General features: G+C 40.4%; 1 protein-coding gene across 2 annotated transcripts in view; it reads left to right on the top strand.

The window, feature by feature from the left end:
• The first annotated feature begins 4,325 nt into the window (after window positions 1-4,325).
• The window catches only part of SEH1L (SEH1 like nucleoporin), a 31,772-nt gene continuing 8,189 nt past the window's right edge, over window positions 4,326-27,908 (top strand). The window contains exons 1-5 of one of the 2 annotated variants that reach the window (XM_025429603.3): window positions 4,326-4,596; window positions 8,728-8,778; window positions 11,033-11,179; window positions 18,082-18,293; window positions 23,949-24,047. In XM_025429603.3, coding sequence (XP_025285388.1) covers window positions 4,486-4,596; window positions 8,728-8,778; window positions 11,033-11,179; window positions 18,082-18,293; window positions 23,949-24,047 — 620 coding nt within the window. In that variant the 5' untranslated portion in view covers window positions 4,326-4,485. The remainder of the gene's footprint in view (window positions 4,597-8,727; window positions 8,779-11,032; window positions 11,180-18,081; window positions 18,294-23,948; window positions 24,048-27,908) is intronic. The other variant, XM_025429604.3, reaches the window with a different exon arrangement.

Here is a 27,908-nt window from a genome sequence, read left to right on the forward strand (position 1 = left end):
ACAATTCATCCATATTTTGGACTGCAAAGGTAACAAGACTAAAAAAATGATCTGGGGCCATGTAGAAAGATCTCCAAGACATATTGGATATTTTTTAAAATGCAAAAAATGGTATAGTATTTGTAAATTTATTTTCAAAACTTCAAACTTTCTGATACTAGGTACATATATATATTTTTTATATTCTGTAAATCTATAGAAAATGTGTGAAAAGGTAACAGAGTAACAATCACATTCTTTGGGCAGGAAGATTAGATTGTGGGGTAAAAGGGAACTTTTTTTTTTTGTAACAGGGAACTTTAACTTTTTACTCTATATAAACTTGTATTTTCAAATATTTCTTGAAATATTTCAAGGAAGGTTTTCTATATACAGTAAATAGTCTCATAATAATCATGTAATCATGTAAGAAATGGCCAACAGAATGGGAAGTCACAAAATGGGAGAACATATTTGCAAAAGAGACATCTGATAAAGTACTATTATCTAAAATATACAAAGAATTCTTAAAACTCAGAAATAAAACAAAAACCTGGTGTAGAAGAGGAGGCAAAAGCCTTGGGCACTTCATCAAAGATATACAGACAGCAAATAAGAAAAGATGCTCTATATTGTATGTCATCAGGAAATGGAAATTAAAACAATAATGAGATACCACTACACACCTATTCAAATGATGAAAATCTAAAACACAACACCAAATGCTGGTGATGATGTGGAACAATAGGAACTCTTATTCACTACTGGCATGAATGCAAAATGTTTTAGCCAGTTTGGTTTTTTTTTTTTTTTTTTTTTTTTTTATAAATTTTTATTTATTTATGATAGTCACAGAGAGAGAGAGAGAGAGGCAGAGACATAGGCAGAGGGAGAAGCAGGCTCCATGCACCAGGAGCCCAACGTGGGATTGGATCCTGGGTCTCCAGGATCGCGCCCTGGGCCAAAGGCAGGTGCTAAACCACTGCACCACCCAGGGATCCCTGTTTTAGCCAGTTTGGAAGACAGTTTGGTGGTTTCTTATAAAACTAAACATACAGGCAGCCCGGGTGGCTTGGCAGTTTAGCGCCACCTTCAGCCCAGGGCGTGATCCTGGAGACCTGGGATTGAGTCCTATGTCAGGCTCCCTGCATGAGGCCTGCTTCTTCCTCTGCCTGTGTCTCTCCTCTCTCTGTGTGTGTGTCTCTGAGTAAATAAATAAAATCTTAAAAAAAAAACCAAAAAAACAAAAAAAAAAACTAAACATACTCTTACCATATAACACCTCAATCACAGTCATTGGTATATATCCAAAGACTTGAAAATTTATGTCCACATAAAACCTGGACATGGATATTTCCAGCAGCTTAATTCATACTTGCCAAAACTTGGACACAAGCAAGATGCCCTTCAATAGGTGAATGGATTGATAAACTGCAGTATATCTAGACAATGGAATTCAGCACTTCAACAATACTTCAAAAAATTTTAAAACGTCTGCTATACATCAATAAAAAAATATTATTTGGTGTTAAAAAATGAGCTATCAAACCCTGAAAAGACAGGGAGGAAACCTAAATGTGTATTACTAAGTGAAAAAAGATGATCTGAAAAAGCTATATATGATTCCAACTTTACAACATTCTGGAAAAGAAAATATTTGGTAACAATGAATGACAGGTGGTTGTAAGGGATGGGGGAGGGGGCAGGAAGTGGGATAAATAGGCAAAGCACAGAGAATTTGTAAGTCAGTGAAACTATTCTGTATGATACTAAAGTTGTGGGTATATGTCACCATGCATTTGTCAAAGCCCATAGGAGTGTACAATACCCAGCATTAACCGCAAAGTAAACTATAGACTCTGGGTGATAGGATGATGAGTCAACACAGGTTCATCAGTTGCAAAAACTATACCACTGTGTTGCCAGCAATTGATAGTGGGGGATGCTGTGTGTGGGCTAGAGGGGGCTTGTATATGAGAACTCTTATTTCCTGCTCAATTTTACTGTGAACCTAAAACTGCTCTAACAAAGTATTGAAAAAAAAATCCTCTGTACTTCACCTATTCAACCCTCCACCTGGAAATCTCTGGTAAATATTAATCTGTTTACTGTCTCTGAACTTTATTTTTTTTTAAGATTTTATTTATTCACGAGAGACCCACAGAGAGGGAGAGATATAGGAAGAGGGAGAAGCAGGCTCCCTGTAGGGAGCTGATTGCAGGACTCTATTCCAGGACCCTGGGATCATGCCCTGAGTCAAAGGTAGACGCTCAACCACTGAGCCACCCGGGTAATCCTGTCTCTGAACTTTAAAAAGTTCTTTTAATTTAAAACATATTTTAAAGTTTTAGAGCTTTTAGGGGCACTTGGCTGGCTCCTACAACTCCTGATCTTGGAGTAGTGAGTTTGAGCCCCACACTGAGTGCAGAGCTTATTTACATAAAACTTAAAAAAAAAAAGTTTTAGAGCTTTTCTAAATTGATTGGAATTTGTAGAAAGTGAGTATGTTTTTTGGAAACGAGTGTCTTTGACCTTAAAGCAGTTACAGTTGTTATTCGTAATCACACTTGCAACTCAAAGATTTGGGGCCTGTCAAAGTACCAATAGTATCTCTTTCTCTCTTCTCTCTTTTTTAGAGAAGGGGGGTTGTGGGGGAAGAAGGGCAGAGAGAGAATCTTAAGCAGGCTGCATGCTCAGCACTGAGCCCTACATGGGGCTCGATCTCACAGATCATTACCTGAGCCAAAAACAAGCTGGACGCTTAACCAACTGAGCCACCTGAGCATCCAACGTCTTACCATTTGTAGTTAAAAAAAAAAAAAAAAAAGGCATGTAATGAAATTTCCAGAAAGGCTAAATCATTTCTCCACCTACTTTTGCAGGTTTCTGTGCAATTCATCAGGGGATAGCCGGGACTAATTATTTTGAAAACTTTCTAGCCTGCTAATTTCACCATGCCCCACATTCTTGTCATTTCTCATTTCTGGCCATAATCCAAAATAGAAAACGTTTTTGGAGGTTTATTATTTATTTTTCTATTTTCATTCCCTTGACCTAATATTCCACCGTTTCCCATCCTAATTTTGTCACTAAACCCTCTGGAACGCCTGTAACCCGAAATACCCTGAATCTCTAAACTCTGCAGAATACTGGTATCCCTTGTTTTTCTAAAGTTCATGTTACACCACCTTGCTTTTATGCAAGACCTACATCAGTACTCGTTTTTGCTAACAGAAAAAAAAAATACAGATGTTTACTGTTACAGAAAGAGGTGAAAAGTGAAAATAGCATTCCGTGTGTGTTCTGCAGCTAGCTGTTACAGACGCAGCAGTAACCCTGGGCATCAGTTGCACTGCAGAGCTCCTTTCCTGGGAAATATAAGGCATCTGAACATCAAGCCCCCAGGGCTCTGACCTCTGTGAGCATCTGCACCTTAGGTTATTTTGTGCATCCATTAACATGAAGGTATCAGAAAAGCTTAAGAGAATTTATTTGTTGGGTCTGGGGCAGCTCAGAAAAAGTTTCCATGGAAACTTTCGGTAATTGGTTCTTTGATGCCATTTGAGCTTAGGGAAGGTTTTATGGGAACCTCTACTTTCTGACAGGCCAGGGAAACCTGTACCCCTCTACTTCCCGGGCCTGACAGGACCTTTGATTGGAGGGCTCTTTTCCACTGGCTGCTTCCCAGGGTTCTGGGTGTTTGACTTACTTCTTACTGAGAACTCTGGCTCCGTACTCCCGATTTTTCCAGTTCATTCTGGATCCTGCCATTCTCCTGGGTGACTTTCTTATTCACGAAGAACTTTTTTTTTTTTTTTAAGATTTATTTATTTATTCATGGTAGACACAGAGAAAGAGAGGGGCAGAGACACAGGCAGCGGGAGAAGCAGGCTCCATGCAGGGACCCGATGTGGGACTCGATCCCGGGTCTCCAGGATCACGCCCTGGACCGAAGGCAGGCGCCAAACCGCTGAGCTGCTGAGCCGCCCAGGGATTCCCCTCCCGGTTATATTTCTTTTTTTTTTTTTTTTTTTTTTATTTATGATAGTCACAGAGAGAGAGAGAGGCAGAGACACAGGCAGAGGGAGAAGCAGGCTCCATGCACCGGGAGCCCAACATGGGATTCGATCCCGGGTCTCCAGGATCGCGCCCTGGGCCAAAGGCAGGCGCCAAACCGCTGCGCCACCCAGGGATCCCCCGGTTATATTTCATCAACAAATGCTCGTCGTCTTCCTGACAGCAACAGCAACGCCCACTCGGCCGAGAGCCGGGCCCTCCCGCTGCGACGCGCTCCCGGGAAGCGCATGCGCAGTGGCCGCCGCCGCTCCGGGCGGGAAGGGCAGAGGGGCGGCGGGGCGAGCGCGGCGGCGCGGGGGCAGCTGACGCGCGTGCAGAGCGCGCCCCGACAGCCGCGGGGTCCGGGTGGGCTGCGGTCCGGGCGCCGCCGCGTCCGCCCTCTTCGGAGGTGGGCGGGGCCGGCGAAAGAGACGGGCCCTGTCGGACGCCATGTTTGTGGCGCGCAGCATTGCGGCGGACCATAAAGATCTCATCCACGATGTCTCTTTCGACTTCCACGGGCGACGGATGGCTACCTGCTCCAGCGACCAGAGCGTCAAGGTGTGCGCGAGGCTTTGGGCGGCGCGGAGCTCGGAAGGGGGGTTGGGAGAGCGTGCACACCTGGCGGTTAGAGCGGAGGGAGCGGCGCTTGGAGAGGGGACTCCTCCCTTCCCCACTTTGCGGTGCGCCGCTGGGCACGACGTCTGGAGCCCAAGGCGGGCGGCGGCGTCGTCCGCCCTCCTCGTCCGCGTATTGTGGGGTCACAGACACCCCGGGGCGAAGGCACGTGGCCCCGCGCCTGCGCGGAGGGGGAGGGCGGGCGTCGTCGCCACGTGCGCGCCCCCGCCGCGGGGGCCTCGGGCGCCTTGTTCCGGGCGCAGGCTTGGCTTCCGGAGCGCGGGAGCCCCTTGGCGTCATCAGACGGCGCGGTCCGGCGGAGCCCTCTGCCGCTCGCCGCTCCGGCTGACGGACCTCGCCCTGTCCCTGCTTGGGGGATGGTCGTCTTGTGCTTCGGGAGGAAGCTCAGCTCTCTTCGCGATGGAAGGAACATGAACCATGCATATCCGGGGACGGTCTCCACTCGCGATTGAGAAAGTGGAGTGTCGGTGTCTGTGCACTGCTCCGACTTTCTGGATGTAGGAACTGCAGATGTTATGGAAAATGATAATGGACTTGAAGACGGAAGCCGGAGTGTGGATGATGTGCGTCCTCGAGGACTTGGAGAGCACACGACCTGAAGGACGGTTTAGACCACCTGTGTTTCACAGACGAGTCGAATAGCACCGATTCCCTCGGAGAGCCTTACTACCGACAGCCAGCTTTCCGGGGCCTGGGCGGCTCGGGCGGAGCGCGGCGCCCCGCATCTCAGCTCTCGGGGTCCTGACCCGAGGCGCCCCGCCCCCCTCGCCCCGCCCCGCTGCCCTTGGGCGTCAGTGCTTTGGCTCACTCTCTCCCTGAGTAAAGAAGCATCGTCATCCGCTGTTTTCTTCTGAAAAATAGTGTTGCCAAATCTATGGAATAACTGTAGCGTTGTGATTCTTTCTAAAAGGTTTAAAATCCCTTAGATCTTTTGAAATTGTGGTAAACGAATCATCTTAATACGCCATAGTTAGCACAGCATCACGTTGTGCTGTCATCGCCACTGTACATCTCTGGAACTTAAACTAAAACTCCTTCCCCACAACCCCCAGCCACTAGTCACTTCTCATCCTCTTTCTTTATAAATTTCACTGCTTGGTAGCTCATATAAATGTAACCATCCGGGATCCCTGGGTGGCGCAGCGGTTTAGCGCCTGCCTTTGGCCCAGGGCGTGATCCTGGAGACCCGGGATCGAATCCCACATCGGGCTCCCGGTGCATGGAGCCTGCTTCTCCCTCTGTCTGTGTCTCTGCCTCTCTCTCTCTCTCTGTGACTATCATAAATAAATTTAAAAAAAAAAAAAATGTAACCATCCAATATTTATTCTTTTGGTAGTGGTTCATTACACTTATCAAGATGTTTTCAAGATCATCCATATTTGTAGCATGTATCTTAATTTCATTAAGATTGAATGTTTTGTATGTGTACACATTTTGTTTATATATTCATCTACTTGTCGAATATTGCATTAATGTCTGTGAGGTGAATAAGCCAAACATTTTTTTCCTTATCCATTTATTATGGAGTCTTTTAATCTTTCGATTTGTAGGTTTTGTCTGTCTGAAGTAGCATTGCACCGAAAATCTTCATTATTTTAGCTTTTCATGTGTTTTTTTTTTTTTTTTTTTTTTTTTTTTAATTTTTATTTATTTATAATAGTCACAGAGAGAGAGAGAGGCAGAGACACAGGCAGAGGGAGAAGCAGGCTCCATGCACCGGGAGCCCGACGTGGGATTCGATCCCGGGTCTCCAGGATCGCGCCCTGGGCCAAAGGCAGGCGCTAAACCGCTGCGCCACCCAGGGATCCCCAGCTTTTCATGTGTTTTGAAGGATTTCTTTAACCTCATTCAAGTAGAGAAATTAGTGAATATTTTAAAAGCTTTTGTGAATAATTGCCAGATTGCCTTTTCCAAGGTTATACTATTTTACGCTGCCAGTTAATAGGGTCATTATCCATGTTAGCCATTATTAACATTTTTTTCTTTAATTTTGTGGTAAAGGGGATCCCTGGGTGGCTCAGCAGTTCAGTGCCTGCCTTTGGCCGGGGGTGTGATCCTGGAGTCCTGGGATCGAGTCCCACCTCAGGCTCCCTCGATGGAGCCTGCTTCTCCTTCTACCTGTGTCTCTGCCTCTCTTTTTTTTTTTTTTTAATTTTATTTAATCTTTTTTTTTAATTTTTCATTTTTATTTATTTATGATAGTCACAGAGAGAGAGAGAGGCAGAGACCTAGGCAGAGGGAGAAGCAGGCTCCATGCACCGGGAGCCCGACGTGGGATTCGATCCCGGGTCTCCAGGATCTAGCCCTGGGCCAAAGGCAGGTGCCAAACCGCTGCGCCACCCAGGGATCCCTCTGCCTCTCTTTCTCTATCTCTCTCTCTCTATATATATATATGTATATCATGAATAAATAAAATCTTAAATAATTTTGTAGTAAAATACACATAATTTACTATCGTAACCATGTTTAAGTGTATAGTTAAGTGGTATTGAGTACATTCATGTCTGTGCAACTATCGCCACCATTCTATGTACAGGACCTTTTCGTTTTGCAAGACTGAAACTCTGTACCCATTCTCCCTGTCATCACCCCCTGGCAACCACCATCCTTCTTTCAGTCTCTATAAATTTGACTACACTAGGGATCGCATGTAAGTGGAATCATACAATAGTTGTCTTTTTTGTGGCTGGCTGATTTCACTTAGCATGGGGTCTTTGAAGTTTGCACATGTTGAAACGTGTTAGAATTTTCTTCCTTTTTAAGGCTGAATATTCCATTATATGTATTATAAATACTTTTTAAATTTTGCTTATCTGTCAGTGGACTTGGGTTGGTTCTAGGTTTTGTTTTTTTGTTTTTTGTTTTTTTAAAAATTGAAGTCGATTTGCCAACATACAGTATAACACCCAGTGCTTACCCCATGAAGTTGCCCTCCTCAGTGCCTGTCACCCAGTTACCCCCCCAACCCTGCCTTGCTTCTAGGTTTTTGGTATTGTGGGTAATTTTGCTAAGACTGTGAGCGTACAAATACTTCTTTGAGACCCTGCTTTCAACTCTCTTTTGGATATATACCCAGAAGTGGAATTGCTGGATCATGTGGTAATCCTATTTTTAGTTTTTTGAGGAGTTTATCACTACATTCTTTAAGAAGTTAAAGTGTCTCATTATTTTAATGTATATTTTTTGTTGGTGGTTAAGATTCAATTTTGCTTTTGTTTGTTACATATACAGTTGGTCCTCATTATTAGCAAATTCTGTATTTGTGAATTTACCTGCACTCTACAATTTATTTATAACCTCAAAATCAGTTCTCACAGTTATTTGTTGACATGAGCAGAGTAGCAAAAAATTGAGGACGCCTGATGTACATTTTCCAAGCTGAGGTTAAACAGAGTGATGCTGCTTTCTTATTTGGGCTTTCATTCTGTAAACAAGTATCCTTTTCATTGTCTATTTTGTGCTGCATTTTTCACATTTTTATTTGTTGATTTCACCGTCTAAAATTGTCCCCAAGTTAGTGCTTCTTAGTGTTCTTATGTGCAAGAAGGCTGTGATATGCTCCACGGAGAAAATGTATGTGTTAGGAAAACTTCATTCGGACAGGAGTTGCTGTTATTCCAGCGTTAATGAATCTATAATGTACACTTAAAAGGTGTCTTTAAACAGGTACATTGATTGACAAATATTTTGTGACCATAGGCTCCTATGAATCTCACCTTGTATTTTTCCCTTGGCTGGGAGCAGTGGTTCCTTACTTGCTGATTCAATTTTTACAGCAACATTGTAAAACACTACTACTACAATAAGAAGACTTGACTGCAACTGTATTTGTCTTTGTTACCTATTAGAGCAGAGATCCTTGACGCCCTCAATGCTTGGCCTGATTTCTGGCACTCACCAGGTTCTCAAGTCTCTGAATGAATGAATGTTTACTTATTGGATGTGTTGTTTTGTGAATTTATGTTCACTTCTTTTGCCCTAATACTGATTCCATATTAATTTTTTCATGTTTATAGGAATATTTTGTATAAAATATATCTTATTTTCTTATAGGTCTGGGATAAAAGTGAAAGTGGGGATTGGCATTGTACTGCTAGCTGGAAGGTTAGTATTTTCACAGTACTTTTTAAAAAAATTGAGATGTTCACTATTTGATGGCATCATTGACTTGCTCTTCATCTCTGAGAAAATTATAAAATGCATACTTCTTTTCCTAAAATATTTTTAACTATTAAAGTAACAAAAATATACTTAAGAAAATTTGAGAGTAGGAAAATGTGCAGTTCTCTAGCATTCTAAAATAACTATTTTTAGTATCTTGGTATTATTTTTATCTTTGAACATGTATATATTTTTTAAGCCCCAACACAGGGCTTGAATTCACTTTCCTGAGATAAAGACCTGAGCTGAGATCAAGAGTAAGACTCGTAACTGCGCTATTCTGCATATTTTTAATAGTTGTGATGTTTTGTACAGGTTCTATTTCTTTTTTAAAAACTGCTTTACTCAGGTAGAATTTTTACCTAGCCCTAGGCACCACTGAACTATTTTCTTTCTCTGTAGTTTTACCTTTTCTAGACATTGTATATAAGTGGAATTCTACAATATGTAGTTCTTTATGTTTGGCTACTTTTCTTTTCCTTGAGGTTCCTTTATGTTGTAGTGTGTATCAGTAGTTTGATCTTTTCTTTTTTTAATTTTAATTTTTTAAATTTTTTTTTTTTTTTTTTTTTTATGATAGTCACAGAGAGAGGCAGAGACATAGGCAGAGGGAGAAGCAGGCTCCATGCACCGGGAGCCCGACGTGGGATTCGATCCTGGGTCTCCAGGATCGCGCCCTGGGCCAAGGGCGGGCGCTAAACCGCTGCGCCACCCAGGGATCCCTAGTTTGATCTTTTATAAACAATTAATAGCACTTACTACATTTACAGTGTTGGTACAACCACCAACTCTATTCCAAAACTACATCACTCTGAAAGGAAACCCCTATTTCTTGCTTTTCAGTTTAGCAGCTTATTTCAGAAATACTTTTTTTTTTTTAAGATTTTTAAAATTTATTTATTCATGAGAGACAACACAGAGAGAGACAGAGACACAGGAAGAGGGAGGAGAAGCAGGCTCCATGCAGAGAGCCTGATTCGGGACTCAATCCCGGAACCCCAGGATTACACCCTTAGCCAAAGACAGACGCTCAACCGCTGAGCCACCCAGGTGTCCCCAGAAATACTTTGGTAGATTTTAAAGTCTCTTAAAAAAACATGAGTATAGCAGTAAAACAGAAGTATACCGGTCAATATGCCCTGTTCTGTTCAACTGATAACGGATTTCCTTTTTATTTTGATGAACATCTCTGTGTAATCTTTATGTCTTTAGTTAGATTGTGCTTTATTGGAAATCTAATAATTAACAAAATCGCGCCACTCTAGTGCATTTTTTACCTAATAGCCTGTATAAGAATTAAAAGTGAAACAAAAAAGACTAGACAAAATAGAGGATAAAAAATAAGGGTGCAAAGTTTGCCTTTGGATGACATAATTTACCATGTAGAAATTACACGATTATGAAAGTGTCCTGAGATTGTTGAGTGTAAAAGTGTTAGAAATACAATAGTGTAAAACAAACTTTATCAACATTATTGTTGGACTGATGTTATTGTCATGTTGTGTCTTTACTGGAAAGTACAAATGAAATTCTGTGGATGTGAATTGCTTTAAGACCTATCTGTTCTTTGCTTTTTTGGTCAACATGAAGAGTTGAATAGTAATTTGACAGTTTTCAAATATTAAAGGTAATGGTACTGAGCTTTAAAATATTTTCTCAGAATACAAGGATTTGGCCTTTTCTCAGTTTGATCATTCATTGCCTCTTTTCCTAGATTAGTCCATTATCTAGCCAAGTATCAGAATCATTGTTTTATTGCTACAGGTTCTATTTATTTGTTAGGCTTTTGAAGCAAATAATTTTGATTAGTCTTATTTATTTTATCAGGTGGCTGTTTCCTGTCGAGAGAATTTGCAAGTAAAAACAAAAATGATGAACTGGTAGATCTTCTTTTTAAACCCTGGTTAGAATAAACTCTGAAGAAGTTACCCTGTTAGTGTTGGAAGAGGTCAGCTTTATCTAGCTGGATTTTTCTTCATTAGTAAAATGTTAGAAGAATTTGACTCTAGAAGGGCCACAATCCTATCTAAAAGTTAAAAATTTCTGGAACTTACCTTTTTATTTAAACGTGAAATTGAATAGCTTTCGTTCTTATTGAAGTAAAAATATCTGTACTGTTTACTCAAGTAAAACTTTATATGTGTGAAATGTAAAGTCAGGTTTGTTTGTTTGTTTTTTTTTTTTTATAATTCCTCAGACACATAGTGGATCTGTGTGGCGTGTGACGTGGGCCCATCCTGAATTTGGACAGGTTTTGGCTTCTTGTTCTTTTGACCGAACAGCTGCTGTGTGGGAAGAAATAGTAGGAGAATCAAATGATAAACTGCGAGGACAGAGTCATTGGGTAAGTCATTTGTTGGTTTTCTGGGGTTGGGAGGGTAGAGTGGGGGAGAGGAGCGCATGAACATCCCAGGAGCATCACTTTCCAAGAATGTTTCAGGCACTTGATGAGAAGAGTGGTAACATCTTTATATTTACTAGTTCCATTTTTTCTCTTCTATGTTTTTCTCCTACTTGTTTATTTAATTTTTTAAAAAAGATTTTATTTATTTATTAATGAGAGACACACAGAGAGAGAGAGGCAGAGACATAGGCAGAGGGAGAAGCAGGCTCCCTGAAGGGGACCTGATGTGGGACTGGATCCCAGGACCAGGGAATATGCCCTGAGCCAAAGGCAGACGCTCAACCACTGAGCCACCCAGGCGTCCCATGTAAATTTAATTTTGTCTTGGGCTTGAAATGGTACTCAGGAGCACTCATGGCATTGTTTAATTATAACTTTTATGATGAATCTGCAGTATTTGCTTTGTCATACAGTGAGTGCCTTCTTTTTTTTTTTTTTTTTTTTTTTAAGTTTTTAAAGATTTTATTTATTCATGATAGAGAGGCAGAGACACAGGCAGAGGGAGAAGCAGGCTCCATGCAGGGAGCCCAATGTGGGACTTGATCCCTGGTCTCCAGGATCGCGTCCTGGGCCAAAGGCAGGTGCTAAACTGCTGTGCCACCCAGGGATCCCCCAGTGAGTCCCTTCTGAAAAGCCATTAAAAAATTGCTTTTTCTCTTTTGTGGTTACCTTTGCTTTCTTATATACTTTTTACTTCTTCTGTTCTAGCTCTCTCCTAATTGGATGTTTCAATTTTAACAAGAGTGTAGTGTATTAGTCATGTTCCTTGTTTGTAAAGTGAGAGAATTGAACTAGATTATCTTTAAGACTCATTCCAATGTTTTCTTTTTTTCCCCTCTTTGTTAGAATAGGTGCAAGGTATGAAATGCAGAAGGTGCAAATGAATGTATACGGTGATAACTTCCTCCCTGTGGCCTCACGATTTGCTTTCTAGAGGCAACCACTATTAGGAATTTTTTCTGTATTCTGGATATATTCTCTGCTTTTTTAAGGGTACAAATACACCCTTTTAAGGGTGTTTTTTCCTCTGTTCCTAATAGTCCTCTCCTCCTTTCTCCCAATACTAAAGCTTGCATGTTGTCAATACTACTTTTTTTTTCTGCTGCATTTTAGAAAATGTAGAATGTACATATTTATTGTGTAACTGCAAGTGTACAGTTGAGAGGCATTCATTACATTCACAATGCTGTCACCAATATATCAAAAATTTTCATCATTCCCAACAGAAGCTCTTTACCATTAAATAGTACCTCCTCCTTCCATTCCCCCAATACCTGGTAACCTCTCTTCTACTTTCTCTATCAGTTTGACTGCTCTAGGTACCTCATAAGTGGAATCATACAGTATTTGTCCTTGTGTATCTGGCTTATTTCACTAGGCAAAATGTTTTCAAGGTCTATCCATGTTGTTACATACACCAATTTCATTCCTGTTGTGGCTGAATAACATTCCATTATGTGTATATCCCACATTTTGTTTAGCCATTTATTTGTAGATAGACTGTTGGAGTGTTCCTACCTTTTAGCTATTGTAAATAATGCTGTAACCGAATTCAAGGGATTTGTCACTTAGGGTGCATCAAATTGAACACAACACAAGAAGTATTGAAAACAAAAAAGCTTTTTATTATTTAAGTAAGTAGACAAAGAGAGAGCTTCCAAAGCACTGTCTCGCATGGGGTTAGTACAGGAAGCTTTTATTCATTGCATTGGGGGCAGGGGCAGGGAACTTGCATAAACACTTCAGTTGCACATGCCTAGCATGTCAGCATGCTAGTGCATACATCCATGTTCAAAAAATGGTGCAGGGGCACCTGTGTGGCTCAGTGGTTGAACGTGTCTGCCTTCTGCTCAGGTTGTGATCCTGGGGTCCTGGGCTTGAGTCCTGCATCAGGCTCATCACAAGGAGCCTGCTTAAGTCTCTGTCTCTCTCTCTGTGTCTCTCATGAATAATAATTAAGATCTTAAAAAAAAAATGGTGGAAAACTCTGCTCATATAAGATCTTAATATAATGAGCTAAAAGTCAGGGGCTTCTCTGAAGCTCCAATCCAGCTCAGACTGGCTTACGTTAGGGGCTATCAGGTGAGACACACTTAGTAAAGGACTATCAGGTGAAACACTTAGTTGAATATCTCTTTGGCTGGAACTGTTGGTTCTCCAAAAACAAAATATATTCCTTCGCTGCTTTTCTCCCTTCCCCTCTCCCTTCTGGTGATAGTTTTCAGGTTTTGTTTCTGTTTTGTTTTGTTTTGCTTTGCTTTGAGCTTAGTTATTTGTGTAAATTCCCATTGCATCCTAGCTAATATTGCTATTGTGAACATTATCATATAGATACCTGTTTGAGACCTTGCATTCAATCCTTTTGGGTATGTGCCCAGGAGTAGGATTGCTGGCTTATATGGTAGTTCTGTGGTTAACTTCTGAGAAACTACTAAATTATTTTTCAGAATGGCTGTACCACTTTACATTCTCATTAGCAATGCACGAGTGTTCCGGTTTCTCCAGGTCCTTGTCAATGTTTGCGGTTTTTGGTGTTTTCATTATAGCTATCCTAGTAGGTGTCAAATGATGTCTTTTTGTTGAGGTTTGTTTATTTTTTATTTATTTATTTTTTTTGCATTTCTCTAATGGTTTGTGATGTCGAACATCTTTTTATGTGCTAATTGGCCATTTGTATATCTTTTTTGCAATGTTTTGATTTATAAGAAATCTGTTTTTTAAAAAAAGACACAGAGACATAGGCGGAGAAGCAGGCTCCCTGTAAGGACCCTGATGTGGGTCTTGGTCCCAGACCCTGGAATCACGCCCTGAGCTGAAGGCAGACCCTTCAACCGCTGAGCCACCTGGTGTCCCTATGAGAAAATTTTTCAGATACATGTGGTCTTCCAAACACAGTTCCTGACTTACAGCTCCCAGAACCCTTGGAATTTTTTGAGTGGTGAAAGTGATAATAGATCTCTTTTGTTATGTTTTTATGAGGTGACTTTGGAAAAGGCCTGAGGTTGGGGACTGGTTGTCATTGGAGCTAACCATGTGATTAGAGGCCTGGAACTTTCAGTGCCATCCCCTGACCTCTGGGGATGGCAGAGGGGCTAGAGGTTGAAAACAATTACCAATGGCCAATATGTTAATCAAATCATGCCTCTGTAATGAAGTCTCCTTAAAAACCCCAAAGAACGTGGGTTTAGAGTTTTTTGGGTTGATGAACGGATGGAGATGTGAGAAGAGTGGTAAGCCTGAAGAGGGCATAGCACTCCTCATGCTTTTTGTTACCTTACTCTATGCATCTCTTCCACTTGGCTGTTTCTGAGTTATATTGTTTTGTAATACATTGGTAATAAGCAGACTATCTGCCTGAGTTTTGAGAGCTTCTCAGGTTTCTGAAGTGCAGGCAGTCTTACAGAATTGAACCCTTTACTGGTGGAATCTGATGTTATTTCTGGGTAAATAGTGTCAGAATTGAGTTGAATTCTTGGACAGCCTGCTATTGGAGAATTATTTGTTGGGGGGGGATACGCCCTCTCCTTCATCCCCTGAATTGGTATTGGGACCAGAATCCTTTACTTTTTTAGGGAAATGTCTGTTCAAATCCTTTGCCCATTTTAAAAATTTGGGTGGGTTTTTTTTTTTTTTTTTTACTGTTGAATTGTAGTTCTTTATATTCTGGATATTAGTACTTTCTCAGGTATATGATTTGCAAATATTTTCTCCCATTCTCTCTTGACTGTGTCCTTTGATGCACAAAATTTAAAAATTGTCATGAAGTCCAATTTATTTTTTTCTTGTTTCCTGTGTTTTTGGTGTCATATTCAAGAAATCATGGCCAAATCCAATGTCATAAAGACTTCCCCCAAAGTTTTATATTGAGAACTAAAATTTTAGTTCTTACTTTAAGGTCTTTTGTTCATTTTTACTTAACTTTTGTATATGGTGTAAGTTAAATGTGCAACTTTTTTTTTTTTAATTTTTATTTATTTATGATAGTCACATACAGAGAGAGAGAGAGAGAAGCAGAGACACAGGCAGAGGGAGAAGCAGGCTCCATGCACCAGGAGCCTGACGTGGGATTCGATCCCGGGTCTCCAGGATCGCGCCCTGGGCCAAAGGCAGGCGCCAAACCGCTGCGCCACCCAGGGATCCCAAATGTGCAACTTTTTTTAAAGTATTCTCTACCCGCCAAGTGGGCCGAAACTCATGACCTTGAGATCGAGTCACAGTCTACCAATTGAGCGAGCCAGGAGCCTCCAACTTTATTCTTTTGTATGTTAATACCTAGTTTTCCCATTATCTTTTATTGGAATGACTGCTGTAGGTAGAGATTGCTTTTAGACCATAGGCTTGAGCAATGGAATGTAAAGCAAGGCAAAAGGGCCCACTTAAAATCCCTTGCTGAATACAAACAGGCCCAGAGAGGCCACTTACCTGAAAATATCCACAGGCCCTAACTAACCAATGGGCTACTTAAAACCAAGTCAGTTACCCAACAAAGAAGGATTCCAAATGTCTCCATACCTCCTTCGCCTTCCTTAAATGCAGCTCCCACCCACTGCAGCTGAGCAGGCAACCTCTACTTTGCTATCCTGCCCCCCACATCTACCTCCTTTGTTCCGGCTCTGGTGAATCCTTTTACTGCCTGTGCCTTAGACTGCCACCCAGTCGGTTTAACCCACGTTTGGGGGCTCCCACCCAATTGGGAGAGATGCCACCGGTTCCCCTTTGAATGGTCTTGGCATCATCATTGAAAATCAATTGACCATATATAGAGAGAAGGTTTATTTCTGGACTATATTCTCTTCTATTGGTCTATGTCTCTTAATGCCGTTATCATACTCTTTTTAATTAGGTTTATAGTTTGCATGCTGTTCACAGTTTTACAAAGTTTTTTAAAGATTCATTTTAGTAATCTCTACACTAAACTTGGGGCTTGAAGTCATGGCCCCTGAGATCAAGAGTCCACAGCCACATGCCCCTACAATTTTTTATTATTGGGTGGGATTGGTCTCATTGCCTTCTCTCACACCTCCCTAAGGCAAACAGCTGCTTGAGGGGAGGGGAGAAGAGAAACGGATGTATTGGAGGGATTTTTCTTTTAAAGGTTTTATTTACTCATGAGAGATAGAGGCAGAGACCTAGGCCGAGGGAGAAGCAGGCTCCCTGCGGGGAGCCCAATGTAGAAGTCTGTACCAGAACCCCAGGATCACACCCTGAGCCAAAGGCACTCACTCAACCACTGAGCCACCCAGGTGTCCCTGAAGGGATTTTTCTAATAGAGGTGAGTCAGTTAGTATACTGTAGGTTGGGTTGAGGAGTAGTGGCATATAAAGGCTTTTTATTTGAACTTAAACGTTAAAGATTTCCCCCATTATATAAAACAGCATTCTTAGGACAACTTGCATAAGCTGAAATGGCATAAAGTAGAGAATCAGTTATCACTAACTTAACGGAAATATTTTTGAGTATTCCCGAGCCAAAAAATAACCTCTTTTAGGCTTTTCTGATGCCTTAGGACCCACTTTGCTAATGTTTGCACTACATAAATCAAGATAAAGCATAGATGCTCAAAGACTCCGTTCAAAGTTATTGAGGCTTGATGCTGAGATGCTGTGTGTTCCCATGGAAGGAGCTAGGCAGGGCCAGCATTGCATATAAGGGTGTGTGCTGCCTCTATAATGACTTGGAAAACGAATAATGCATGCTATTTTCATTTGTTACAAAAGCAAAAATCCTCTTCAGATTTCTTTTGGTTAGGAAAGGTACTAAAGTAGGTTTTTTTGTAAAATGCAAAGTGGTATAACATACACCTTTGAAAGCCGGAGGATATCTGCATATTTATTTGTATTTAGTTAAATCAACTGTCATTAATACATTTAATAGTTCAGCTATTGTATTGATCTTGATTATTCATTGGTGTTTATAGGCAAAAGTTTGCAAGGATGCGATCTTTGGAGTTTATGTGATATTCTTTTAGTATTGAGACTCCTTCAAATGTTATTTTAGTATCTGTAGACAGTAAAATGTTGATTTCTATGTTTTGTTGGTATTTTCTGTCAGAAGTCTAGATGCCAGAAAGTGGCTTGTAGATGCTCTGTTGGCTTTCTGTAACTATCACAATGCCAGCTTCGTGCCATTCTCTTGGTCTCCAATAAACACCTTTTCTTGTGAGTTAGATGGTAGGGATCTAAGTAGGGCTAACTAGCATTTATGCTTGAAGGAACAAGTTACATGCTTTCCATTTTACTGCTAAAGAATCTTAATTCCTTTAATTTACTGCTTGCAACATACTTTGTAAGACAAAAACCACTTAAGTGAAAATTTGAACATTTTTCTAGTTTAGTGACTGGTCAGCTCAAGGGAGAGTACTTACTCTTAATCAAGTTACACTTCTTTTTTTTTTTTTTAATTTTTTTTTTTTTTTTTAATTTATTTATGATAGTCACACAGAGAGAGAGAGAGAGAGAGGCAGAGACATAGGCAGAGGGAGAAGCAGGCTCCATGTACCGGGAGCCCGATGTGGGATTCGATCCCAGGTCTCAGGATCGCGCCCTGGGTCAAAGGCAGGCGCTAAACCGCTGCGCCACCCAGGGATCCCCAATCAAGTTACACTTATAAGGCCAACTTTTTTTCTACCTTAAAAGGAATAATTTGTTTATAGGTCACTAATTTGTTACGGATTGCGACTTGTGTATGTGGTATTTTGCTGTGGAGGAAATTGAGACCTAGGTGGTTTTTAAATAACTTATTCAAGGTTATATACCAAGTAAAATAGCAGTGTAATTCCAGTGTTCTTCCCACTGTATCGTCCTTTCTTTTTGTATATAAATCATCTTTTTCCGCCCCCCCAGGTTAAAAGGACAACTCTAGTGGATAGCAGAACATCTGTTACCGATGTGAAATTTGCTCCTAAGCATATGGGTCTTATGTTAGCAACCTGTTCAGCAGATGGTATTGTAAGAATATATGAAGCGCCAGATGTTATGAATCTCAGCCAGTGGTCTCTGCAACATGAGATTTCATGTAAGCTAAGCTGTAGTTGTATTTCTTGGAACCCTTCAAGGTAAGCTTACCCAGCAAACCTGACAATAAAATCCTAGTAAAACAAGTTAGTAATTTTTAAGCCAAGTATTTGATGGTTTAATTTCCTTAAAATGCTTTCTTTAAGAAGTCATGTTTATTATTTTTAAAAATATGTCTTGTAGAATCAAGATTCTCCTAATCTACTCTTACCCTGTCATGTCTCTTGTACCCTATTTTTATTCCTTAGAAGAAGCTAACTATTGTAAATATTTAGGTGTGCAACTTCTGGGCTTATTCTGTGTAAATACAAATACTTAATGTTGTTTATAAATACACAAATATATACCAATGCACATTTATACTATCGTGTAAAGTTGGACACAAAACACACAGACGTATATAAACATACATTCTCCTTACTTGAAATTAGCCTTTTTCATTTACAAATACACTGTGGTTATTTTCCAGTGCATTAGTATATTTAGTCCTACCTTATTTTTTTAACTTCTGTTTAAAGTGTGACAATATCATACTTGCTTTTTATGAAATTATTTCTTAAAAATTGAAAGAATAATGAATCACTTGGTAAAGAAAGAAATTTCAGGGGCACCTGGATGTCTCGGTTAAGCGTCTGCCTTTGGCTTGGGTCATGATCCCAGGACCCTGGGATGGAGGTGTCCTGTGTACCCCCGAAGTCCCCACCCCCCGAAGTCCCCACCCCCGTGTTGGGCTCCCTGCTCAATAGGAGTCTACTTGTCCTTCTTCCTCTGCCTCCCCCCCCACCTCGTGCTCTCGCTTTCTCTCTCTGAAATAAAATCTTTAAAAAGAATTCAGATAATCTAAAAGGATAGAAAATAAAAAGTAAAAGTTCCCCTATGTGCTAAAAATGCTCTTAATAGTTTTGATTTTAGATTTTAATTTTGCTAGTTGCTATAATATTTTTATTTTATTTATTTATATATTTATTTATTTATTTATATTTTTTAAGGGTTTAAATTTTTAAGTAATCTCTATACTCAGCATGAGGCTTGAATCCACAGCCCCAAAATCAAAGGTCACGCGCTCTTCCAACTGAGCCAGCCAGACGCCCCAGTTGCTATTATATTTTTTAATGATTTACTTATGCCTCTACTTCGTGTTATGTTAGCTTTAAACGGTTTTTTTTTTTTTTTATTTTTATTTATTTATGATAGTCACAGAGAGAGAGAGAGAGAGAGAGAGAGGCAGAGACACAGGCAGAGGGAGAAGCAGGCTCCATGAATCGGGAGCCCGACGTGGGATTCGATCCTGGGTCTTCAGGATCGCGCCCTGGGCCAAAGGCAGGCGCCCAAACCGCTGCGCCACCCAGGGATCCCTAAACGGTTTTTATACTCACTATACAAAAGGTGAATTTAGCACACTTCCAAAGCTTTCCACTTCCCAAAGTAAGACTAGATATCTTTTTTTTTTTTTTTTTAAGAATTTATTTTTAAGTAATCTCTACCTCTAATTTGGGGCTTGAAGTTACAACCCTGAGGTCAAGAGTTGCATGCTCTACCGACTGAGCCAGCCAGATCTCTTATTTGTGGAAATGTTGATGGTTTTTTAGTTATATTGGTAATTATCATCATTTCAAATGATATATTCATTTTCTATATAATTTGTCAAGTTTTAGATTACATACGGCCTCACCTCTTTAAGAAGAAAAGGAAATTGGCTTATTTTGCTTCTACCTCCCATTCACCTATTTTCTAATATTTTTTTACATTGCTTATAACTGTCAATGGGACAACTGAGTATTTCACTCCTTGAGGAGAATTGGGGGCCTTTGATCACATTTTTGTCATCTGATAAATACTTAACCTTGTTTTATGAGTGTTTATTTTATTTTATTTTTTTAAGATTTTATTTATTTATTTACTTATGAGAGAGACAGAGAGACAGACAGAGAGAGAGAGAGAGAGAGAGGCAAAGACACAGGCAGAGGGAGAAACAATCTTCATGTAGGGAGCCCAATGTGGGACTCAATCCTGGGACTCCAGGATGAGGCCCTGGGTCAAAGGCAGGCGCTAAACTGCTGAGCCACCCAGGGAATCCCCTGAGTGTTTATGTTTAAAGGTACTTTTTTTTTTTTAAGATTTTATTTATTTTTATTTATTTGAGAGAGAGAGACAGAATGCACACATGAGGGGGCAGGGGAGGAGCAAAGGGAGAAGTAGATTCTCTGATATGGGGCTCCCATCTCAGGGCTCCAGGATGATGACCTGAGTGGAAGGCAGATGCATAACTGCTTAACCCACTGAGCCACTCAGGCACCCTTAAAGATACCTTATTTAGCGTATGTTTCTGATTCATTGACCTTGAACTCCACCAACGGCATTAAAACTCCTACCTGAATGGGATCCCTGGGTGGCGCAGTGGTTTGGCACCTGCCTTTGGCCCAGGGTGTGATCCTGGAGACCCGGGATCGAGTCCCACGTCGGGCTCCCGGTGCATGGAGCCTGCTTCTCCCTCTGCCTGTGTCTCTGCCTCTCTCTCTCTGTGTGTGACTATCATAAAAAAAAAAAAAAAAAACCACACACACACACAAAAAAAACTCCTACCTAAACACAGCATATCTAACACAGTATTTTCTCCATAAGGCACATCATAGCCTTCTTGCTAAGCTTAGAAACACTAGGCCGCACTTCAGTACACCATGTTTGGGGACCATTTTAAGCAGTGAAATCACCAACACAAGCACAAAAATGCAAAAATCCAGGTGGTAAATAGAGCGCAACACTTGTTTTCAGTGTGAGACCTGAAACAGGCAGCAGAGCCTCACCTGGTTTGACCTCAGCATGGAATGTGTGGGGTCAGAAGACTCAGCGTTTTTATAGAGCTGCTCCCGGCATATTCATGAGTGACCATGAAAGCCTGAAGTATTGGATTTTGGGGGTTACAAATTTTAGTAAGCAGGCCAATTTAGAAATAAAGAACCTGCAAACAATGAGGATTGGCTGTGTCTGCTTTCTCAGAGATCCATTTGTATACCTCAGTGTTTATTTTCATGCATCTTGTTCTCCTTACGTATTAGTCTTTGCTTAATCTTTTTGTAGTTCCGATTATATTGGTATTTTTCTCCTGTTAGGTGTTCTATTTTCTTAGTAGCTCACTCTCTTACCTAGGGCTTGGCTGAGTTTCATCTGAGTAGGTGGAGTGAGTGCATTGGCAGAATTTCCTTGTAGGGAGTATATATATATGTGCGGCAAAAGTGAGCACTACTTGTAGGGAGTACAGACAAAAGGAACCGGCAGGCTGGGGTACCCCCAGATTGACTCAGTCAAAAGGACTTGATGTTGAGGATGGAGCACCTTAACATATTCCTTCTTGTCCCTCTCCCTGCTAGTTTTAAGAGTGCTATTTTACTTCAGGTTCTTACCTGTCCTCAAGTTCTGATCATCTTACTAGGGTCCTTTCTCAGACTGTCTAGCCAGAGCAGAGTCAGCTGCCAGCCAGAGTCTTCTTTTTATTTTTTATTTTTTTGGAGTTTTTTTCTATGTATATATTTTTTAATTGAAGTTTGGTTTTTGCCAACACATAGTGTAACACCCAGTGCTTATCCTGTCAAGTGTCCCCCTCAGTGCCCGTCACCTAGTCACGCCATGCCCCCTCCCACCTCCCCTTCCACTACCCCTTGTTTGTTTCCCAGAGTTAGAAGTCTCTCATGTTCCGTCACCCTCTCTAATTTTTCCTACTCATTTTCCCTCCTTTCCCCTATAATCCCTTTCACTATTTCTTATATTCCCAAGGAGTCTTCTGATTGCAATTCTTTAAATGAGTCATTTCATGATTACCCCATTACTCATTCCTATTTGTCTTTTTTTCTCCTATTTACATTTATAGATTGGAGGTTGGAGCTTGTGGAATTTTACCCTTACTGATACCAATAGGACTCTTTTCTTATCCCCTTGAGCATATTCTCTGTCTTCTTTCTGTTTCCTATTTTCCTGGAATTCCTTTAAATTTCTTAATTTCTGATGGCACACCATCAGTGTTTCTAGCACTGTTACAGTGTTATTCTTTCGTCATTTCCATGGAGTCTTAGGAGGGAGAAGAAAGAGGTTTAAGTGATCAATCTACTTCAATTGGAGAACTGGATGGTTTGTCTCACTTTTAATTGTGAGTCATATTTGAGACACAGTTAAAATGTGAACAGCTTATTTCTGGATGTACAAATGAGGTAATCCTCAATTCAAGTTGTTACCTAGATGTTTTATAATTTCGTTTAAAATTGCTTTTTTAAAAGATTTATATTTTCAATAATTTTAGAATATGTTATTATAAATGTATCTTGTACCTTGTTCAAATATTTAACATTGAAAAAAACAAAGTTACATTTGAACACTGAAAAAAGGAAGTTTGTGAGATACAGAAACTACTTGGAATTTATATGTCTTTGGTCAAGATTTATTGTAACTTGTGGTTTATTTTATTACTGCAGCATTTTGTAGTTTACTAGGTTTTTTTTTTTTATTAGACTTGATCTCATTTATCAGAAGCTTTAGTAGTAAAGCTTTAGCAATAAAGAACTAAACCTTTTTTTAAAATTACTATATTCTGTGTTCAGCTTAATGAGGTTGCCACATGACAACAGTATCAAGATCAGAGGTTAAACAAGGGGTCATGTTCATGGGGTCATTACTTAATCTGGATGAAGGAGGCAAAGGAAATCAATATTGATGTAATTAGGCATAGAAATAAAAAAAAATATTTAACCTAGAACTCACTTCAGTAGAGTTCATTCTCTTCTTACTTATCCTTTGCCTTTTTAAAAATGAAGTTGACCACAAATGAGAAGAGAATGACATGTGGGGAGCATGCCTTCTTGAGGTCTTTTTTTTTTTACTTTTTGTCCCTCTATCAGGGTTTCTTCATTTTGTACAAAGCACTTAAAATCCTTTTGCCATGACTTGGTCATGATAGTATTACTTTTTATTTCATAGTTAATAACCGTATCTTTCAGGAAGAAAAATTCTAAGAGCTCTTCGCTGTCTCTCTATATACGTATTTATTTTTTAAAAAGATTTTATTATTCACGAGAGACATAAAGAGGCACACATAGGCAGAAGGAGAAGCAAGCTCTCTGTGGGGAGCCTGATGTGGGACTCCATCCCAGGACCCTGGGATCACACCCTGAGCTGAAGGCAGACAGATGCTCAACTGCTGAGTCACCCAGGTGTCCCCCCCCCCCCCACCTTTTTTTTAATCTGCTGAATGCTTGAAGTCATTTGGGAAAAGAGCTACTTTTTTTTTTTTTTAAGATTTTTAAAATCTATTTATTTTAGAGTGTGCATGATCTGGGAGAGGGGCAGAGGGTGGAAGAAAGAATGTCAAGCAGACTCTGTGCTGAGTGCGGAGCCTGACATAGGGCTCACCCTCACTACCTGAACCAAAATCATGAGTTGGATGCTTAACCGACTTAATCACTCAGGCACCTCAAGAGCTACTTTCTATCAGCAAATAGTGATATCATTTGTCCCCATGTTGAGCATTCTCAAGGACATACCCGCCCAAGGTGTGGCTGTGTCAGATGGATGGCAAGGCTCTAGTCATGGTAGTGGCATGCTTTTTTGTGAAGTTGTGGAGTTACTTGATACCAGGTTTTTCTAATTCTCTGAATTAGATGTATATAAATTTATAATTGTCTAAAACAGTTTTTACTTTTCATTTCTAGCTCTCGTGCTCATTCCCCCATGATAGCTGTAGGAAGTGATGACAGTAGTCCAAATGCAATGGCCAAGGTTCAGATTTTTGAATATAATGAAAACACCAGGTTAGTACTACTTTGGTTTTAATTATTGTTCCAGATTGCATTTAATTTTTAAAAATGTTATTTTTTATTCACTGAATTATGCATGATTAATTACATATTTACTAATTTCCTATGATATGCTAAGTTCTGTGCTAGGCTCTGATAATACAAAGTTGGATTATACAGAGGAGAAGATAACTGATTTCCCAGTATGTACCTTTTCACAGGGAAAACAAAAATATTAAAAAGTGGTGATGAGTTTTATAAACTGGGAGAATCAGGATGTGAAGGGTTTACTACACCTAAGGGGAGAGGGCCAGGAAGGTTTACTCCAGACAAGATTTATAAGATGAGTAAAAGTTAGTGGAAGAGGCAAAATGTTCCAAATGGAGAAAACTAGAGATGGTAAGGTATGTGAACAAGAGAGAACCAATACATTTTCATTCTAGTTGAAACTGTATAGGCGAAAGGGAGTGTAGTGAGAAATACAGGTCTGTGAGACCTTGTGTTCTATGTGTAGATTTTATTTTATGGGTAATGTGAAGCCATTGAAAGATTTTAAGTTGGGGAATGATAGCCTTGGATGGTAGTTTAACAATTCCATAGGTATGGAAAGTATTTTGGAGGGCAACAGTCCAGGTGGAAGATTGGGATAGAATAGTGGCAATGGGGATTGAGAGAAGTGGACAATTTGAAAATAATTTAAGAAATATTATCAATGCTGACTGATGACTGCATGTGGAAGGTGAAGGACAGGGAGAGCTATTGAAATGATATTCAAAGTCTGGTTTAATAGTTGAATGAATGGTATGTAATTTCTTGATAAGGATATCTGGAAACAGGACAGATTTGGATAGAATAGCAGCATGTGAAGGAAAATTTATGTTGCATCATGTTGAGATACCTGCAACACCTCTGAGAACTATAAGCTCTGTGTCAGAGGTGTACTCAAGAGTTTATAGGAGAAAAGAGCACCCATCCATTGATCAGGTGGGCTTCACATGTGCTGGACACCATCTTGGATGTAGGAGTCAGATATTGGATAGGGCCAGAAGCAGAAGAGAGCTAGAGTTGTCACCCTTATCTGCAGGGGATATGTTCGAAGACCTCCAGTGGCTGCCTGAAACCTAAAAATAGTTTCAAGCTGTGTATATACTGTTTTTTTGCTGTGTGTATATATATACCTATGGTAAAGTTTATAAGTTCAACAGAGTATGAGGTGAACTACAGTAGCTAGTGATAGAAGAATTAAAGTAATACATAAAAGTTACACGAATGCAGTCTTCTCTCTCTCAAAATATCTTACTTTTTCCTCCTGTGATGATGTGAGTCGATAAAATCTCTATGTGATGAGATGAAGTGAGGTGAGTGATGTAGGTATGTGACATATAGTGTTAGGCTACTGCTAACCTTCTGACAGCACATCAGGAGGATCGTCTTATAGATGGCAGTTTGATCGTGGGTAACAAACTGTGGGAAGCAAGACCGGCTAAGGGGAGGGGACCACTGTATTTTAATTCCTGTGGGCTCTGCAATTCAGAGTGTTACTAGGGTGTTTGAGGGGTTCTTCGATCAGCCCTCTACCTTCCCAAATTCTCGATTTCTTCAGAGAGGCTCTGTCTACAGGAGTGCTATCCAGTAGAACTTGCTGTACTGATGGAAATGCCCCATACCTGTGCCAACTAAGAACTGCAGTTGTTCATTTTTACAAATTGAAATTTAGGCACATATGGCAAGTGGCTGCAGTATTGGCCAGCATAGTTCTAGAATATAGGAGCCTTCCTCTAGAACTTTTTGAGGCTTTTGTAACCTTTTCAGCTATTAAAGCCATGAACCACGTGAATAGCACGTTGTTGTTTTTTATTGTTTTTCTTATAAACTTTTTTTTTTTTTTTTTAAGATTTATTTATTGGGGGAATCCCTGGGTGGCTTAGCGGTTCAGCGCCTGCCTTTGGCCCAGGGTGTGATCCTGGAGTCCCAGGATCGAGTTCCGCGTTGGGCTCCCAGCATGGAGCCTGCTTCTCCCTCTGCCTGTGTCTTTGCCTCTCTCTCTGTCTCTCTGTCTCTCTCTCTCTCTATCATGAATAAATAAATAAAATCTTTAAAAAGAAAAAGATTTATTTATTGGGATGCCTGGGTGGCTCAGCGAATGAGTGTCTGCTTTCGGCTCAGGGCATGATCCTGGGATCGAGTCCCACTTTGGGCTCCTTGCATGGAGCCTGCTTCTCCCTCTGCCTGTGCCTCTGCCTCTCTCTCTCTCTCTCTTTCTCTCTCTCTCTCTCAGTGTCATGAATAAATAAAATCTTTAAAAAAAATTTAAGAGAGAGAGTGTGCATGCACACTCATGAATAGGGGAGGGGCATGAGGACAGAATCTCAAGCAGACTCCCTGCTGAGCACCGAGCCTGATATGGGGTTTGATCCTGTGACACTGACATCATGACCTAAACCAAAACCAAGAGTTGGACACTTAACCAACTGAGCCACTCAGGTGCCCGTAATAGCACATTTTAAAGAGGATTCATGAAGAGTTAATATTATTAAAGTAAGTTCTTTCAACTTTACCTAAACAGAATGAGTTTGGAAACAAATCTAAAACTGAAAAGGTGGACCATTTCTAAAACATAGGAGAATGAAAAGTACTTCATAAATAACATTTGAGTAAAGGGATATGTAGAATTTGCTGTTAGTTCTGAAAGAAAATACAGGGCAGATAGTAAGTACCTAAAACTTAAAAGAATTCAGTGATAAACGTAATCTGAAGTTATATATGAGTCTTTTAGCTAGTAGAGTAAATCTACATTATGGTCAGGATGTCCTTGTTATTTCCTATAACAAGGAGTCTGGCATTGGAGCAGTTCTGGGGTTAGATAAGTGGTTCACTTTAGTACAGTGATGACATCAAAGGCCTTAGTAGTCCCCCCCCCCTTTTTTTTCTTTTTTTGCTGTCATACTTAGGGTGTTGGTGACAGTTTCCTCTTAGGATCCTAAGAGTATTTTGAGGTTTTCACATGCAGATATAAAGAAGGGTATTTGCCTTCATATCTTATTATATTAGGGAGAGAGAAAATTTTCTGGAAGCATCTTCGCAGGCTTTTCCATTGTGTCTTACTGGCCAGAATTGGGTCACTTACTATGCTTTAGCTGCAAGGGAGTCAGATAGCAAGTGCCTGGTGTCTTTTGCATGTGACCAGGAAATGGCATTGGGTAGGTAATGGTGGGATTGACTTGGGAAGTCATCAGACCTTTTAATTTCAGTCAATTTTGGAGTTTTTGGTCTGGTTCTTTGAAGTAAGAGTTGTTCAGAGGTTCTTAAATAGATTAAACATGTCACATAGAGTATATGTGATAGTGGACTATGTAGCATCCAATTATGAATAACCTAATTAATCTTTCTGTAAGTAGTAACACCATTTAGTACACAGGAAACATTTGTCTAGCCAGTGTTGGATATTTTTCTTTCTGTTGATGCATGAAAATATTAAGACAGATCTGTCTTCGTAGTGACAAAAGCACCTGCATTTATGTAAGTTATGAGGTATTTTCACATATTTTATGAAACTCAGATTCTAACAATTACCTTATGAATAGGGTGGGTAGATTTTATATTAGCACCATTTTACAAATGAAGAAACAGATCAACAAAGTAAAATGATTTATCTAAGATTAAACATAGAAGTCAGGACCACACAGTAGAGGCAGCAAGGTTGTGAATTAGATTACTCAGGGTGGGGCAGCCCAGGTGGCTCAGTGGTTCAGCGCCGCCTTTGGTCCAGGGCATGATCCTGGAGACCTGGAATTGAGTCCCATGTCGGGCTCTCAGCATGGAGCCTGCTTCTCCCTCTGCCTCTGTCTCTGCCCACCCCCCCCCCCGTGTCTCCAT

This window comes from Canis lupus, chromosome 7, assembly GCF_003254725.2.
Source record: "Canis lupus dingo isolate Sandy chromosome 7, ASM325472v2, whole genome shotgun sequence".
In the NCBI taxonomy this organism is placed as follows: domain Eukaryota; kingdom Metazoa; phylum Chordata; class Mammalia; order Carnivora; family Canidae; genus Canis; species Canis lupus.